The sequence below is a fragment of the Acipenser ruthenus genome, chromosome 23 (genome assembly GCF_902713425.1).
Source record: "Acipenser ruthenus chromosome 23, fAciRut3.2 maternal haplotype, whole genome shotgun sequence".
Lineage (NCBI taxonomy): Eukaryota > Metazoa > Chordata > Actinopteri > Acipenseriformes > Acipenseridae > Acipenser > Acipenser ruthenus.
The window spans coordinates 13305464-13321914 of NC_081211.1; the positions used below are offsets into that span (position 1 = coordinate 13305464).

A 16451-nucleotide genomic window follows, 5' to 3' on the forward strand; every position below is an offset into this window, starting at 1 on the left:
CACCACTGATTTGTGTTACCGAATCATATTTCCTATTACAGCACTTGTACAGCATCTTATCTTTCCGTTTTCCATTCCAGCGTATGTGGACACTACCCCATCTGGTCTGCAGTGTTATAATTGTGTGGGACAGGACTGCACAGACACAAATAAAATAAAGTGTCTTGGCGTTGGAGGACCGTTGTCTGAAGGTTGCAGGTGAGTTAAACTGTAGTTTCTATACTATAGTTTTATCAGGAACTAGCCAAGCCCTTTCTGATTGGTCATAAGTAACACAAAATCAATCACAGCAAATTATTGGCCAAACTGGGGTGGTGGGTGGGTGAGAAATTTAAATTCTGTGCCATTATTGAACTAGAGACCACTTTACATATTCAGCTCTTTGCATATCTCTTCCATTGTAAGTGAAATGGCAAAAAGAAAAACTTTGATCTTTCTTTCTTTCAGCTGAAGCAGGAGGAACGAAATCAGTGATGAAGGGATGCGCTTCCAAAAACGCCTGCGTTTCTCAATCCGTTTATGGGGTAGTCGGAGCAACTTACGGATTCAACCTTATGCTCATAAGGTTGAATCCGATGTAAATTGCTGAATCATTTCTGTTATTTTTTTCTTGTGAGGAATACAAACTGTAAAAATAAATTTGCCATACATTTGTAAATTATTGAGTGATTATTAAGCTTGGTGTTTAAGAATTACCATTCCTCTTATTTGGGACCTAGTCAAGTTTTATACTCAATGTCATAGAAAGTGGCATACGTATAAATTACAAGTGTACATATAAAAAATAAATAAATAAAGTTTTACCTGACCTGGTAATTGACTCATTGGTGCCATCTTGTGGTTTGGAAGAGTATTTGAAGCTACATTAGTTTGCTTTTGTTTCTCTGTTATTTGAACTTTTTGTAGCGTTGTGACAGGACAGTATCAGAGCCAAAACTGCAGTTCAAAAATTAAAAGAAAATAAATAATAAAACATAAAGGTGCAATTACACAAGTTTGTTTTATTTGCAAAAAGATTTGTAAGTTAATAAATGCATAGTTATATATGACATTGTACATATGATGTAGCAAATAGCCGTAATTAATATCCACAGAACTGATTTGAATCCCACTGCTCCACAGAAAAAAGTCCCACCTATGATCAGTGCACAGATAAAGATAATCAGATCAACTATAAACTGGTACAATATTACATTGCATACCCATGAAAACAGCCTGAGAAAACTCCAAGATGAATGCTTAATATAGGAAGCAGTATTCAATTTACCCTGTTAGATATCAGTTATGCTTAGAAGTGCTTAATAATAAGTTGCCTCTGATTCATTTATGAAAGCGTTCCCTTTTCCAGGTATGTCAACACTGGACTGTGCTGGATGTTTAGTTAAACACAAACCCCAGAGCTAGGGAAGCAGCTCCAGCTATCATGAACATGTTTATTCCTAGGGGAATAAATCCATTTGCAGAAGCTGCATTACAAGCTACTTGTAAATTACTCAAAAATGGCCAGGCCGTCACCAAAGAGTCTTTATCACACGCAGCTTTGGTGGCACATCCCTTCAGTGTTACTGTAGGAATACCTGAAAGAATACAAAAGCACTGCATTATTGACCGACAAAAAACTTTTATCAATTCCAATGAGCAATGGCAAGCCACAAGCATGAAGTGAGACAAATTCACCAGTGATGTTTATTGTACAAAAACATCCAAAGAATCTCAACATTACTATGAATCCTAGAACCTAAAGCGGAGGCTGTGTGGTCCAGTGGTTAAAGAGAAGGGCTAATAACCAGGAGGTCCCCAGTTCAAATCAGCCACCAACTCATTGTGTGACCCTGAGCAAGTCACTTAACCTTCTTGTGCTCCATCTTTCGGGTGAGACGTAGTTGTAAGTGACTCTGCAGCTGATGCATAGTTCACACACCCTAGTCTCTGTAAGTCGCCTTGGATAAAGGTGTCTGCTAAAATAAACACATTATAAAGCAGGCCGGGGTTGTTGTGAGCTAATGGTGAAGACACAAGTCTTTATCCACTTGTGGGTCGATTTAATCAGTTATACAGGAAAGCACAGTGTTGTTTGTAATGACACACAACAAAAACACATCATTGTATTTCAGCAAATGCATCTTGAATGAAGATTAAATGAGTTTTGTAGTTCAGCCAAAGCATCTTTATAGAAGCAAGTTTCTGTCTTACCTCTTTCTGTCTATAAGACAGAAGGTTTTTCATGGTAAAGTACAGCATTTGTGAAAGCACGACAAAGAACAGGCAAGCACTGGAAAGCACAGAGGTAAAAACATCAAAATTGTAGCGATTTGGTGTAAATATGTAGCCTATCGGGAAAAGCATGGGAAAAACTGCTAAAGTACTGATCCGGTTTACTGTGGTGAACATTCATAAGGGTGTGTGACGGAGATCGAATGATTCTTGGTGTTAGATCTCCCTCCCGACCTGTGAGGGCACTGTATAAAAGGAACAGACTACCCTTAACTAAATGGCATGACAATTTATTCCTTAGGGTAGGTGGAAGTTGGTCATTTAGGAAGGGGGCGGAGCTACGGTATCCAAACTCAATGACTCAGACGGGAAACAGCGTGCCATCCGAGGATTGGAGGATTGGATGCACTCGTTAACCTAGGGGTCATGAGCGAGGGTATAAATAGGGGTCGTAGTGTAAGTGATCTGTTCCTTGGTAAATGGTTAATGTTTCAAACCTACAAGGAGTCTGTGCTGCAGTATCGTGAACCGTGAGTTTTGTCTTGTGTTTGTTAACTATTGCCTGTTTTTTAAAAGACTACCAGTAGCACGATCCGGAGCTGTAGCGAAAGCCAGCATAAACCCAGACATCACTTTCACCCCTGCATTTCACGGAGAACTGTAATATACCACTTGCACTTATTCACTATCACTAGGAAATGTGTTTGTGTTTTATGTTTAGTGTTGGTGTGTAAAACTGGACTTTTGGTTACGGGTCAAACCCGGGGAATTACAAATACCGAGTGATACATGCCGCTGTTTCACTCTATCATTATTATTTACAGGTGTTCGCCATAAGGCTCTGGACATTGTTTAATAAATCAATAATCACCCTTGCACCTGGAAATCATTGTCTGTTTTGTATCCGCTCTGCACTGCACACACTTGTATTCACTCACCACTTTGCCACAGGGTGACATTTATTTTTGATTGCGTTTGACGAGCAGCTAGTGAACTCCAGTCAAAAATGCTTCAGGGGAAATAAAGGAAAACCAGTGTTTTAAGTCATAACAATAAGAAGTTGGGCTCATTTTAATGAGGTACTGTAATACAGAATGGAAAGATGGATTACCTGGTGCAGCCCCAGTCAATGTGATGCATTGATCTTGTGTTCCAAGACAGTTAACCAAGTCTGTCCCGCAGCTACCAGTACCGACACATGAAGGACACTGCTTCCCATTCGAGGAATCCCCAGTGAGAGCAACTAGAAAAACAACACAGGACATTTCAGGAATGAAAGAGGCCAGATTTAAAATCACTTTCCTTATCCTTTTCTCTTAAAGGAGTGCTAATCCTTCCTTTTTTGTGCATCAAATCCTAAGATATATTGTGTGATTTTTTGGAAACATTGAATCCTACAATATATTGTTTGTTTTTTTTGTTTTTGCAAGAATTGTGTTTCTCCCCAATTTAATGTGTCCAAAGATATTTTTCTCCTCATTGTGGTGATTCCACACACAACTGCGGATCAGTAGGAATCCTCTTATCTCATGACCAAGCCAGCTTCCTCTTTTACACCAAAGGTGTTTTCCACCCAGGAACTCGAGAAGGGATGTGAGCAGGGCTGCCAGCCTCTGGAGGACCGAGCCCAAACCCACAGGCATCTGCCCCGCCTGGCCAGCAGGGGTCACTGCAGAGCGATGAGAAGCAGTCCCTACGGCTTTCCCACGTTTAAAATGTGTGCCCTTATGTGTGTGACGGTATTAATACACAATAGATCTGATTTGTGGAATTACAGCAGATCCTGCTTGCTAGCAATCCTGATATAAACTTTTAGTTATTATCAAAGTTTTTGTTGGAACCAATTCCATCCCATAGACTTTAATGCAAATGGATTTCGGATATTGACAACGGCATGCCGCTTTATGACAACTTTTTGCAAAGTTTCCATGGTTACAGAATGAGCGGGAATGCACAACGGGCATGCATTTCAGCCTCCCTGTATACGTCACAACGTACTGAACTCATCCGTGTATTATTACAATTGCAGGTAAAATTTAATAGATTTAATAGATGCTCTGTACATTTATATCTGATTGTCTTGTGTGTAATGTGGCTTCCAAACGTGTTAGACCTGTCTAACCGATAAGTTCACTGAAAGAACAGTTGCAGGCAGTGGACACTTTTCACATGATATGCCAGAATCGTGGCTTTGAAAACGGCAATGAAGCTGCTCAGAAAATTGAGAGGGATTTACAGCTGGAGGTGGCGAATCGTAAAAATTGGACAGCTATTTTTAAAATTGTGCTTGGTTATTAAATGTAAGGTTTCAACAGTTTTCTTTTCTCTAAGGACATTGGCAGTTGGCTACAGTACGTTTTTGCAGAGTACAGTAGCTTACTGATATTACTATAGGCTACTTTTTTAACACTTATAGTTTACAATGGTTTATTCTTGTATTTTGTGTAATAATGAACAGAAACATAACGTCTATGTCAGTGCTCATAAAACGCGTATTCAGTGATGTGCTTTCTAAAAGTATGGTGTATAACGTTCATACAAATAAACTTGAAATTCACCTGAAACTGTGGCGTTTCGCTTATTAACAACTTTGGTTATTAACAACTTTTGGGTGGGAACCAAGGGGTTGATAATAAGCGGCATCTCCTGTATTTAATTAGCTGTATATTCTGTAACTGCTTACTAACTTTAAACAAGATACAAAAAAAGTAAGTTTTGTACATTTACCATTATAGACGCCGGTGTTGCACTGATTCGTGTCACAGCACTCAACACGGGACTCCACTCTGAGTTGATTGGTGAACTTTGCACTCAGTAGCTGACCGCAGGTTTGAAGCTTGGGACCGCATTTCTTAACAAAGCCGTTTTGCGTAAAACCTGTAAACAAGTGTTAATATGCTGTATGTTTTTTCTCATAAAATGTGTGTATTTATTTACATGCACAGTAAATAAAAAGAAAACAAAGTAAAAAATTATACTGTATTAAGTACTGTAGTGAATTTTGAAATAACTTTATATATATATATATAAAGATTTTTTACATGTGCTCACATGCAAAAAGGAAACGACTTTTGACCCTGTGACTTACTGCAAACCATTAAATTATAATGGATTGTAAGATTTGCAGCACTATAAAATAAAATGCATACCAGTAAAACAATTATTTATTCTTTAATCTTACCATACTGCTGAAAGCCAACACTTGTCGATGAAAATGTTAAACACGTCTCGGAGTTGCTGCACGTTTGTGATGTAGCAGAACACGAAGTACCCCCGTCACATTTCAGGCAGTCCAGAGAATTAACTGAAACACAAAACAAACAGCTTTTATTTGTCCAGTGTTAAATGTCGCCCAACTGTGACAGTTCCAGTAAGTGTCATAAATATAATCAAGGCAGGACCAGTAGCAGCTTATTTGTAAATGGTTTACAGCTGTGCCAAGTGCAAGGTCCAGGATAGTATAATAATATGACTACATGGGTTTAGCTGACCTTTAATAGCATTTGATAATCAAATTTGAGTATTGGGATGCATAATCAATTAATTTAAGAACATAAAGTTTACAAACGAGAGGAGGCCATTCAGCCCATCTTGCTCGTTTGGTTGTTAGTAGCTTATTGATTCCAGAATCTCATCAAGCAGCTTCTTGAAGGATCCCAGGGTGTCAGCTTCAACAACATTACTGGGAAGTCCACTCCGTCGTCAACTGCCCCCGCCCTGGAGAGGAGGAGTAGGGACGACGACCGAAGGGCAGCTGGGGATCATACCTCAGTGCACTTGAGGCCGTGAACTGGTACACTGCCTGTGGGGAGTGGGGCCACTTCGTGGTCAACTGCCCCATTCTCCAGGAAGAGAAGGAGAAGCACCGGTTCCCTGCAACAGGAGGAGACTACACGCTGTCCCCACCTCCACCGCTTCCACCAGCAGGAGCAGAGCAGCGGGAACTGCCTCTGTCTCCGCCACTGCTAGGAGCAGAGCAGCAGGAGCTGCCTCTGTCTCCACCACCACCAGGAGCAGAGCAGCAGGAGCTGCCTCTGTCTCCACCACCACCAGTAGCGGAGCAGCAGGAGCTGCTTCTGTCTACACCACCACCAGGAGCGGAGCAGCAGGAGCTGCTTCTGTCTCCACCACCACCAGGAGCAGAGCAGCAGGAGCTGCCTCTCTCTCCACCACCGCTAGGGGCAGAGCAGCAGGAGTTGCCTCTGTCTCCACCACCGCGAGGGGCAGAGCAGCAGGAGCTGCCTCTGTCTCCACCACCACCAGGAGCAGAGCAGCAGGAGCTGCCTCTGTCTCCACCACCACCAGTAGCGGAGCAGCAGGAGCTGCTTCTGTCTACACCACCACCAGGAGCGGAGCAGCAGGAGCTGCTTCTGTCTCCACCACCACCAGGAGCAGAGCAGCAGGAGCCGCCTGTCACCACCACCGCTAGGGGCAGAGCAGCAGGAGCTGCCTCTGCCTCCGCCACCTCCACCAGCAGAGGGTGAATACCTGCTGGTTCCGTCTCAACCGCTGTGGGAGAACAGCTTGCCACTCCCAGCTCCACCAGCAGAGGGTGAATACCTGCTGGTTTCGTCTCCACCGCCGTGGGAGGACTGCTTGCCCCTCCCACCTCCACCAGCAGAGGGTGAATACCTGCTGGTTCCATCTCCACCTCCACCAGCAGAGGGTGAATACCTGCTGGTTCCACCTCCACCGTCATGGGAAGGACTGCTCCTGCTCTGCCTCGCACCACCCAAGGATGCCTGCCTCGCACCGCCCGGGGCTGCCTGTGGCTCCGCATCGCCGGGGGCTGCCTGTGGCTCCGCATCGTGTGGCCAGAGCCCCACGGAGGGGAGCTGCCAGCCATGAAGAAGGGGGGGAGGTCTGGAGACCACCCCCAAAATTTCCTTGGCCAGAGGAGCCGGCCTGTACGCAGTCCACCGGGACGCTACGGCTGTTTGGGTGGGAGGAGGACATCCCACCGTGGCCGCCACATTTGGCCGCATATTTGTTATTGTTTTGTATTTATATTTTAAAAACCTCATGAGGATGCGTGGCTGATCAGCTACTGATTATTTAACTAGCTGACAGTCACGCATCCTTACTAAACTCGTGCAGACTGTGGCCGAGGGGTAATAAGATAATTAACAGCTAGTTAACCCCTCGGCCAGAATATAAAAGCCTCCAGCTGTCTGCGCTAAGGGGGAGAGTGTACAGAGGAGAGTACAGGAGAGTGAGCAAGGAGAGCGAAAAACGAGAGTGGAAAACAATTGCTATATTTTAGATACTTGTTTCTGTTTATTTGTTTGGCCATCGCGCCTTTTTGTTTGGTGTTTGTTTTGTTTTGTTTAAACCTTTTGTTTATTTATTATTTAATAAAAGCACTGAACGCCGTAGCATTCAGTATCACCCACCACCATTCCTTCTTTTGGTTCCTGTTTCTGGTCCGTGACGTCACCACTCACATGCCACTCAACAGCACTCGGTCACAAGGCGCAAAACAATTACATCCCAAAAGTAGAGAAATCTGAATCTAAAACAAAATGGTTTAATAGATCAATTAAAAAAAAATATTCAGCGAAAAAAGGGACTTTACAGAGCATTTAAAAGGGACCAAAAACAAAGAAAGAGTACTTGGAACTGCAAACGCAAGTCAAAAAGGTAGTTAGAAAGGCCAAGAGAGAGAGCTAGAAATGAACATTGCTAAGGGTGCTAAAACCAATTCCAAAAAGGGTTTTCCAATATTATAACAGCAAGAGAACATTCAAAGAGGAGGTTAAATGTCTAAGACACAAATGGCAAAATCATAGATGAAGAATAAAAAATAGCAAATATATTAAATGATTACTTTTCACAGGTTTTTACAAAGGAGGACACGGACAACATGCCCCACATGTCGACCTGTTCCTATCCAGTTTTAAATAATTTTTGCATAACAGGCAGAAGTGTTAAAGGGACTAGGAGCTCTTAAACAAATCCCCTGGCCCAGATGAGATCATCCCAATAGTACTCAAAGAAATGAAAGAAGTTATTTACAAATCGCTAACCAAGATCATGCAACAGTCTCTTGACACGGGTTGTACCAACAGACTGGAGAATTGTAAAATTGCAAATTGTAATACCGATTCACAAAAAGGGAAACAAACCCGAACCAGGTAACTACAGACCAATAAGCTTGACTTCTATTATATGTAAACTTATGGAAACTATAAGAAGATCCAAAATGGAAAATTACCTATATGGTAACAGTATCCTGGGAGACAGTCAGCATGGTTTTAGGAAAGGGAGATCATGTCTAACTAACTTGCTTGATTTTTTTGAGGATGCAACATCGACAATGGATAATTGCAAAGCATATGACATGGTTTATTTAAATCTCCAGAAAGCTTTTGACAAAATCCCGCATAAAAGATTAATTCTCAAACTGAACGCAGTAGGGATTCAAGGAAATGCATGCACATGAATTAGGGAGTGGTTAACATGTAGAAAGCAGAGAGTACTGATTAGAGGAGAAACCTCAAAATGGAGCGAGGTAACCAGTGGTGTACCACAGGGATCAGTATTAGGTCCTCAGCTATTCCTAATCTACATTAATGATTTAGATTCTGGTATAGTAAGCAAACTTGTTAAATTTGCAGATGACACAGAAATAGGAGGAGTGGCAAACACTGATGCAGCAGCATCTATAAAGCATTCAGAACTGGGCAGACACATGTCATATTACATTTAATGGAGGAAAGTGTAAGGTACTGCATGCAGGCAATAAAAATGTGTATTATAAATACCATATGGGAGATAAGGAAATTTAAGAAGGAATCTATTAAAAAGACCTAGGAGTTTATGTTGACTCAGAAATGTCTTCATCTAGACAGTGTGGGGAAACTATAAAAAAGGTCAACAAGATGCTCGGATATATAGTGATAAGTGTTGAATTTAAATCAAGGGAAGTAATGTTAAAACTTTACAAGGCATTAGTAAGACCTCACCTAGAATATTGTGTTCAGTTCTAGTCACCTTGTTACAAAAAGGATATTGCTGCTCTAGAAAGAGTGCAAAGAAGAGCGACCAGAATTATCCCTGGTTTAAAAGGCATGTCGTATGCAGACAGGCAAAAAGAATTGAATCTGTTCAGTCTTGGAACAAAGACTACTATGCGGTGATCTGATTCAACATTCAAAATTCTAAAAGGTATTGACAATGTCGACCCAGGGGACTTTTTCGACCTGAAAAAATTAACAAGGACCAGGGGTCACAAGTGGAGATTAGATAAAGGGGCATTCAGAACACAAAATAGGAGGCACTTTTTTACACAGAATTGTGGGAATCTGGAACCATCTCCCCAGTAATGTTGTTGAAGCTGACACCCTGGGATCCTTCAAGAAGCTGCTTGATGAGATTTATTTACTATTGTTACCATCTGTGATCTTTTCATTCACCTTTCTTTCTCTGTCTGCCTTTGCATTGATTCTGTGTTTGTGTGTGTGGGGCCCACCGGACACTACACCCATCTCTCCTTTTGTGTTGCTTTTGGCCTTCTGTTTTCCATTTACCAACTTCTCTCTACCACTTGTTCCCTGCAATTATTTGTTTTCCTTCTTATGATTATTTGTATTACTGCTTTCAACCTTTCTTTGTTTTTCTCCTTTCTTTATCTGTTCTCTAATCATTTGTATTTTGTTTTTGTTTATATTTAATTTGTTGATATTATTGTTCACAAAATAAACCAGTTGTTCATGAAATTGACACCTCTGACATCCCTGCTTCTGTCACTCGTGCTGACTTAGTTATAGGAATAGGGCCAGTAGTATCTCCTTAGGGAGGACAGTGCAACTGCTTCTCAGTTGTGCAGAGTGATCATTACAACACTGTGAACAAGTAACTGAACAAACGGCATGATTAGGATTAACACACACTGCAGATAACAACTAGATTTATTTTTAATTACTAAAACTTTTTATTTTATTTATTTTGCTAATACATGTTGAAGCTGACACCCTGGGATCCTTCAAGAAGCTGCTTGATGAGATTCTGGGATCAATAAGCTACCAACAACTAAACAATCAAACTTTCTTATGTTCTTCTTATGTTGCCTGGCCCTGATTGGATACCAGATTCCCCAACCTTCTCAGCATTGACTGGCTGGGCGTTGTCACTGCGCCACTAAACGCGTCTGCTCTGAGTTTTTATTTTGATCAGAATCGTACTTTTGGAGAAGCCACGCCCTACAGGGCAGACACGTTTGACTTTAACCACTACGTCTGCGATTGCACTTGTTTCATCAGAATCGAGCCCGAAAGGGTTTATCGGGCGTGTAATGCACTTGAACTGCTTTCAACAGATTTTAAACACCATAACCTACTGTAACAACGCACCAAGCAGTGACTATATCCACGGTAAAAACTAGTTCAAACCAAAACACCAGCATCACCAAAGAGAACAGTAAAAATAAATTTTTAAAGTTGTTATTGCACAATTTTTGGTTGGGAAACCAAAGGACACATGTGAGGGTGGAATCTGTATCAGACTTCTTTTTCTTTTTTTTATATAAATTTAGTCGTTGCCAATTATTTTTATTATTTTCTCCCAATTTAGAATGGCCAATTATTTTTTTAGCTCAGCTCACCGCTACCACCCCTGCGCTGACTCGGGAGGGCGAAGACGAACACACACTTTTTTTTTCACGCTGTGGACTCACCATGCAGCCACCCAAGAGCTACAGCGTTGGAGGACAACGCAGCTCTCGGGCAGCTTACAGGCAAGCCCGCAGGCGCCCGGCCAGACTACAGGGGTCGCTGGTGCGCGGTGAGCCGAGGACACCCTGGCCGACCTAACCCTCCCTTCCCCTGGGCGACGCTCGTCCAATTGTGCGCCGCCCCCTGGGGGCTCCTGTCCACGGTTGGCTGTGGAATAACCTGGACTCGAACTCGCGATGTCCAGATTATAGAGCGCATCCTGCACTCCACATGGAGCGCCTTTACTAGATGCGCCACTCGGGAACCCCCTATTTTTCTTTTATATATCATTATTTCTTTTATATATCATTATATGTTAATGTTTTAATCATTTAATAACTGTGCATCAACTTATTTATATTTTGAATTGTTTTTTATTCTATCATCTTACTATAGTTTGTAGCAAATGCATCAACAATTGGAATCTGTAGAATTTATTCAAAACAAGATGAAGAAACAACCTAGCATAAAAAAGTTTTGTGCACTTAAAAACAACAATAATAACACATTTTATCTAAATATAACTTTGTTTTTTCTTAACATTGTTTTTAAATGATCACATTTTTTTAAATGCATTTAACCCTTTCAAGGCCGAGCCCGGAACACTTACCTCAGAGCCGAGCCCAAATATTCCAGGCCGCTGTTTCACAGAGCTGCCTGGTTTATTTATCAATTGCATCATTTAAAATGACACTCAAATGTGATCTGTGTGTACTGATAGGCTTAAAAAAGTCATGTGGACTGAAGGGAAAGCTTGATGAACTTTGAACCTTGATGAGATCGTAGTTAGGAGTGAAAGCAGAAACAGCTCATTTTGTGAGGAGTAAGAGATCGGACAAGATAGACGTGCAGGCTGCAATGGAGTTTGTTTTTGAGACTGGGAGTGATTTTAATCACTCCAGGCAGGGAGGATCTATTACTATTTTATGTATTTATTTACAATGTTGTATGTGTGTGTTTTTTTTTATTAAATATCTATTTTTTATTTATGTATTTACGGTTTGATTTATTGTGTTTATTTACTTATTTTACCTCAAGAGGTCAAAGTTAATTATGTTTCTGGTCTTCATGACAAAGTGAATACATCAATAGTTCTAATAGTAGGAGGATAACGTGTTGTGGGGAAACTTTTTAAGAACCTTTTTTTAAACTTTTTTCTGCCAGCTTTGTACCTTTTTTACATTTTGCCATGTTTTGTATTCTGTAAACAGTTTGAAAATAATATTCTTCACGTTCTAAGCTTTTAAATGATACCTGGTTTTATGGTGATTTAATCAAATGTGAATGACTTATGACCCTTAAACACAAGTGTGTGCATTTTCTTTAAAAATTAAAAACAACAACAAACAACCTGGCTCAGGATTCCAGCATAGCATTCTAAACCCATCTTTGAAAGGGTTAAAAAAAAAAAATCAGTGTCATAGTGACTAATTTTCTCTTACCTGCGGAGAGCAGCGCACAGACTGTGCACAATGCCAGGAGCACTTGTCTCTTTTTCAGCATTCTGAAACGCCACAGCACTTGTACACCAAAGCCTACTGTTACAGCCTGTCTCTCTGGAACTGGAGTTCTCTGGTGTTGGAACTGCAGAGTCGCTTCTTAAAGTCACGCCACCCTTGAGTGTTGGAGTCTCCTGCACGCATTTGGCTGGGTTTATATAGTCTTGTACAGGGGGGTGGGTGTGGTGCACTTTCCAACTTCTAACTGCTTTCTTGACCAATTATGACAGCTTTTTCCAAACCATTTTTTATGGTTTGTTCCATCTACATGTTTACTTAGTTTTTTGCAATTTGGAATTTTACAAAGTGAAAAAGTAGCGAATGGGAATCGGTTAATCAAACACCTGTACACCTTGTGCTGCTCATTAATCAACAAGTTTACTGCAATGTGTTTACTTTTCTTTCTACACAGCTTTAGAAAAGCTTTTGCCTGAAACATCTGGAATATATATATATATATATATATATATAATTTTAAACTTTGTGTACATCAGTTTTAATTATTTGATTATATCAACCTTTATTTTTGTACACTGTAGTTCAACATCTTCTGAAAAAACTATATACTGCTTACTCCAATTATTCGTATGGGTTTATATCTCTATAACCCTTTTCTTTTATAGACAGTATATGGTGATTATAAATGAATTATCACTCATGATCTCTTGCACTCTGTCACACTGTATTTTTTAAAACAATCATAGCACTTTTGAGAGGACATAAAAGTTGATTTACTTAATTATTATTTGTCGTAGTTGCTTACAATTTTTTTGTTTGTTTTAAGTACAGTAATATATTGTAAGTACACACTTCTGCCAAAATAGGCTAGTATAATTATACTAATAGTACATGCTATTTTAGCACAAGTATACTTGAAGTATGAACGGGTATTATTTGAGATGTTACATTTTAAATAAAATGTTGGCTCCATTCCAATAACTGTCTCACATATTTCCTTTGTTCTCATGCTGCAAATTAACATTTTTCTATGTCAGGGAGGTGGGGCTTGAGTTTGGTGTGCTTGAGTTTCATTTTCCAATAACGAAACTTACTTTAAAAATAAGAGGAAATCACAAGGTAATTTAAAACCAGTCACACAAGGTTAAGTTTGAAGCATTAAGGTACGACAGGGGGTGGGTTAGCATGAGATAACCACACTTAGGGCGTTATAAGGCCCGAAGCGGTTATCTCATGTTAACCCACCCCCTGGAGTGCCTTAATGATATTATAAATCAAATTTAAAATTACTATATTTACTTTTTAAATTAACACAGCAAATAAAACATATATTCAATAACAGTAAAAAAAAATAGTTCCAATGTAATGTAAACACCATTTGTTTAAACATGTTTATTTTATATATACAGTGTGTGTGTATATATATATATATATATATATATATATATATATATATATATATATATATATATATATATATAATTAACATATGTTTAATTGTAAATATAGCATGTATTTATTAAAATGTTAAGTACATTTCTGTATATCAATTACATGAACATATTATAGTAATTCATTAATGGCCATCTATAACTTTGTAAATTACATAAATAAGCCTAATACGATTGTTTTAGCTTCTCCAGGTCTGCAGGTGTGCTGCTTCGTCTCAGTTTTTAAATTACTGCTACGAATACATTGTTAGCTGTGTTAAATGCAGCATTGTTTGCTAAATTCACTTTTCTGCTGTACAGCGGATCATTCAGAGCGATTGATACGAGCTCGCAGACTGATTAAACTGGAAGTGCTGTACTGCTCTCCATCTGTATTTCTTATGGAAGCATACAATTCTTGAAAGTAAATGAAAGGTAACAGGTTTACTTTTTTCTTGAAGCCAGTTTTTTTTAAGATGTTCGCATCCCAAAAGCTTTTATTGTGTGTGTTTTTTTTTCTGTTTCATTCAAGTTCGAGTTGAGTTAGTATTGATTCTTTGTCAGATTCGGGAAATTGATTTTATACCAATTGTCAAATGTTTTTCCATTAAAAAGATAAAAATGTGATTGTGGGTCTGTCATTTTTGATGATCATTTACAGATATTAAATGTTATAGAATAATGGTGTATAAATTTAAATGCAAAGCTTTTTTTGTTTTAAGTACAGTAATATATTGTAAGTACACACTTCTGCCAAAATAGGCTAGTATAATTATACTAATAGTACATGCTATTTTAGCACAAGTATACTTGAAGTATGAACGGGTATTATTTGAGATGTTACATTTTAAATAAAATGTTGGCTCCATTCCAATAACTGTCTCACATATTTCCTTTGTTCTCATGCTGCAAATTAACATTTTTCTATGTCAGGGAGGTGGGGCTTGAGTTTGGTGTGCTTGAGTTTCATTTTCCAATAACGAAACTTACTTTAAAAATAAGAGGAAATCACAAGGTAATTTAAAACCAGTCACACAAGGTTAAGTTTGAAGCATTAAGGTACGACAGGGGGTGGGTTAGCATGAGATAACCACACTTAGGGCGTTATAAGGCCCGAAGCGGTTATCTCATGTTAACCCACCCCCTGGAGTGCCTTAATGATATTATAAATCAAATTTAAAATTACTATATTTACTTTTTAAATTAACACAGCAAATAAAACATATATTCAATAACAGTAAAAAAAATAGTTCCAGTGTAATGTAAACACCATTTGTTTAAACATGTTTATTTTATATATACAGTGTGTGTGTATATATATATATATATATATATATATATATATATATATATATATGTTTAATTGTAAATATAGCATGTATTTATTAAAATGTTAAGTACATTTCTGTATATCAATTACATGAACATATTATAGTAATTCATTAATGGCCATCTATAACTTTGTAAATTACATAAATAAGCCTAATACGATTGTTTTAGCTTCTCCAGGTCTGCAGGTGTGCTGCTTCGTCTCAGTTTTTAAATTACTGCTACGAATACATTGTTAGCTGTGTTAAATGCAGCATTGTTTGCTAAATTCACTTTTCTGCTGTACAGCGGATCATTCAGAGCGATTGATACGAGCTCGCAGACTGATTAAACTGGAAGTGCTGTACTGCTCTCCATCTGTATTTCTTATGGAAGCATACAATTCTTGAAAGTAAATGAAAGGTAACAGGTTTACTTTTTTCTTGAAGCCAGTTTTTTTTAAGATGTTCGCATCCCAAAAGCTTTTATTGTGTGTGTTTTTTTTTCTGTTTCATTCAAGTTCGAGTTGAGTTAGTATTGATTCTTTGTCAGATTCGGGAAATTGATTTTATACCAATTGTCAAATGTTTTTCCATTAAAAAGATAAAAATGTGATTGTGGGTCTGTCATTTTTGATGATCATTTACAGATATTAAATGTTATAGAATAATGGTGTATAAATTTAAATGCAAAGCTTTTTTTGTTTTAAGTACAGTAATATATTGTAAGTACACACTTCTGCCAAAATAGGCTAGTATAATTATACTAATAGTACATGCTATTTTAGCACAAGTATACTTGAAGTATGAACGGGTATTATTTGAGATGTTACATTTTAAATAAAATGTTGGCTCCATTCCAATAACTGTCTCACATATTTCCTTTGTTCTCATGCTGCAAATTAACATTTTTCTATGTCAAGGAGGTGGGGCTTGAGTTTGGTGTGCTTGAGTTTCATTTTCCAATAACGAAACTTACTTTAAAAATAAGAGGAAATCACAAGGTAATTTAAAACCAGTCACACAAGGTTAAGTTTGAAGCATTAAGGTACGACAGGGGGTGGGTTAGCATGAGATAACCACACTTAGGGCGTTATAAGGCCCGAAGCGGTTATCTCATGTTAACCCACCCCCTGGAGTGCCTTAATGATATTATAAATCAAATTTAAAATTACTATATTTACTTTTTAAATTAACACAGCAAATAAAACATATATTCAATAACAGTAAAAAAAATAGTTCCAGTGTAATGTAAACACCATTTGTTTAAACATGTTTATTTTATATATACAGTGTGTGTATATATATATATATATATATATATATATATAT

The 16451-nt window shown here is 38.6% G+C and overlaps 1 protein-coding gene across 1 annotated transcript; it reads right to left on the minus strand.

Moving 5' to 3' along the window:
* Positions 1-981: 981 nt before the first annotated feature.
* LOC131699581 (phospholipase A2 inhibitor NAI-like) lies at positions 982-12553 on the minus strand. Its single transcript, XM_058996637.1, has 5 exons — positions 12368-12553; positions 5396-5518; positions 4942-5091; positions 3326-3457; positions 982-1577 (listed from the first exon to the last, which is right to left on the minus strand). Exons 1-5 carry the CDS (start codon positions 12426-12428, stop codon positions 1378-1380), a joined length of 666 nt encoding a protein of 221 aa, XP_058852620.1. The 5' UTR covers positions 12429-12553; the 3' UTR covers positions 982-1377.
* Between the last annotated feature and the right edge of the window lie 3898 nt (positions 12554-16451).

Coding starts and splice junctions, on each gene's coding strand:
- LOC131699581 (XM_058996637.1), bottom strand. CDS start 12,428: ATGCTGAAAAAGAGACAAGTGCTCCTGGCATTGTGCACAGTCTGTGCG. Junction 5,519..12,367: donor CTGTGCGCTGCTCTCCGCAG/GTAAGAGAAAAT, acceptor TTTGTGTTTCAG/TTAATTCTCTGGACTGCCTG. Junction 5,092..5,395: donor TGTTGGCTTTCAGCAGTATG/GTAAGATTAAAG, acceptor ACTTGTTTACAG/GTTTTACGCAAAACGGCTTT.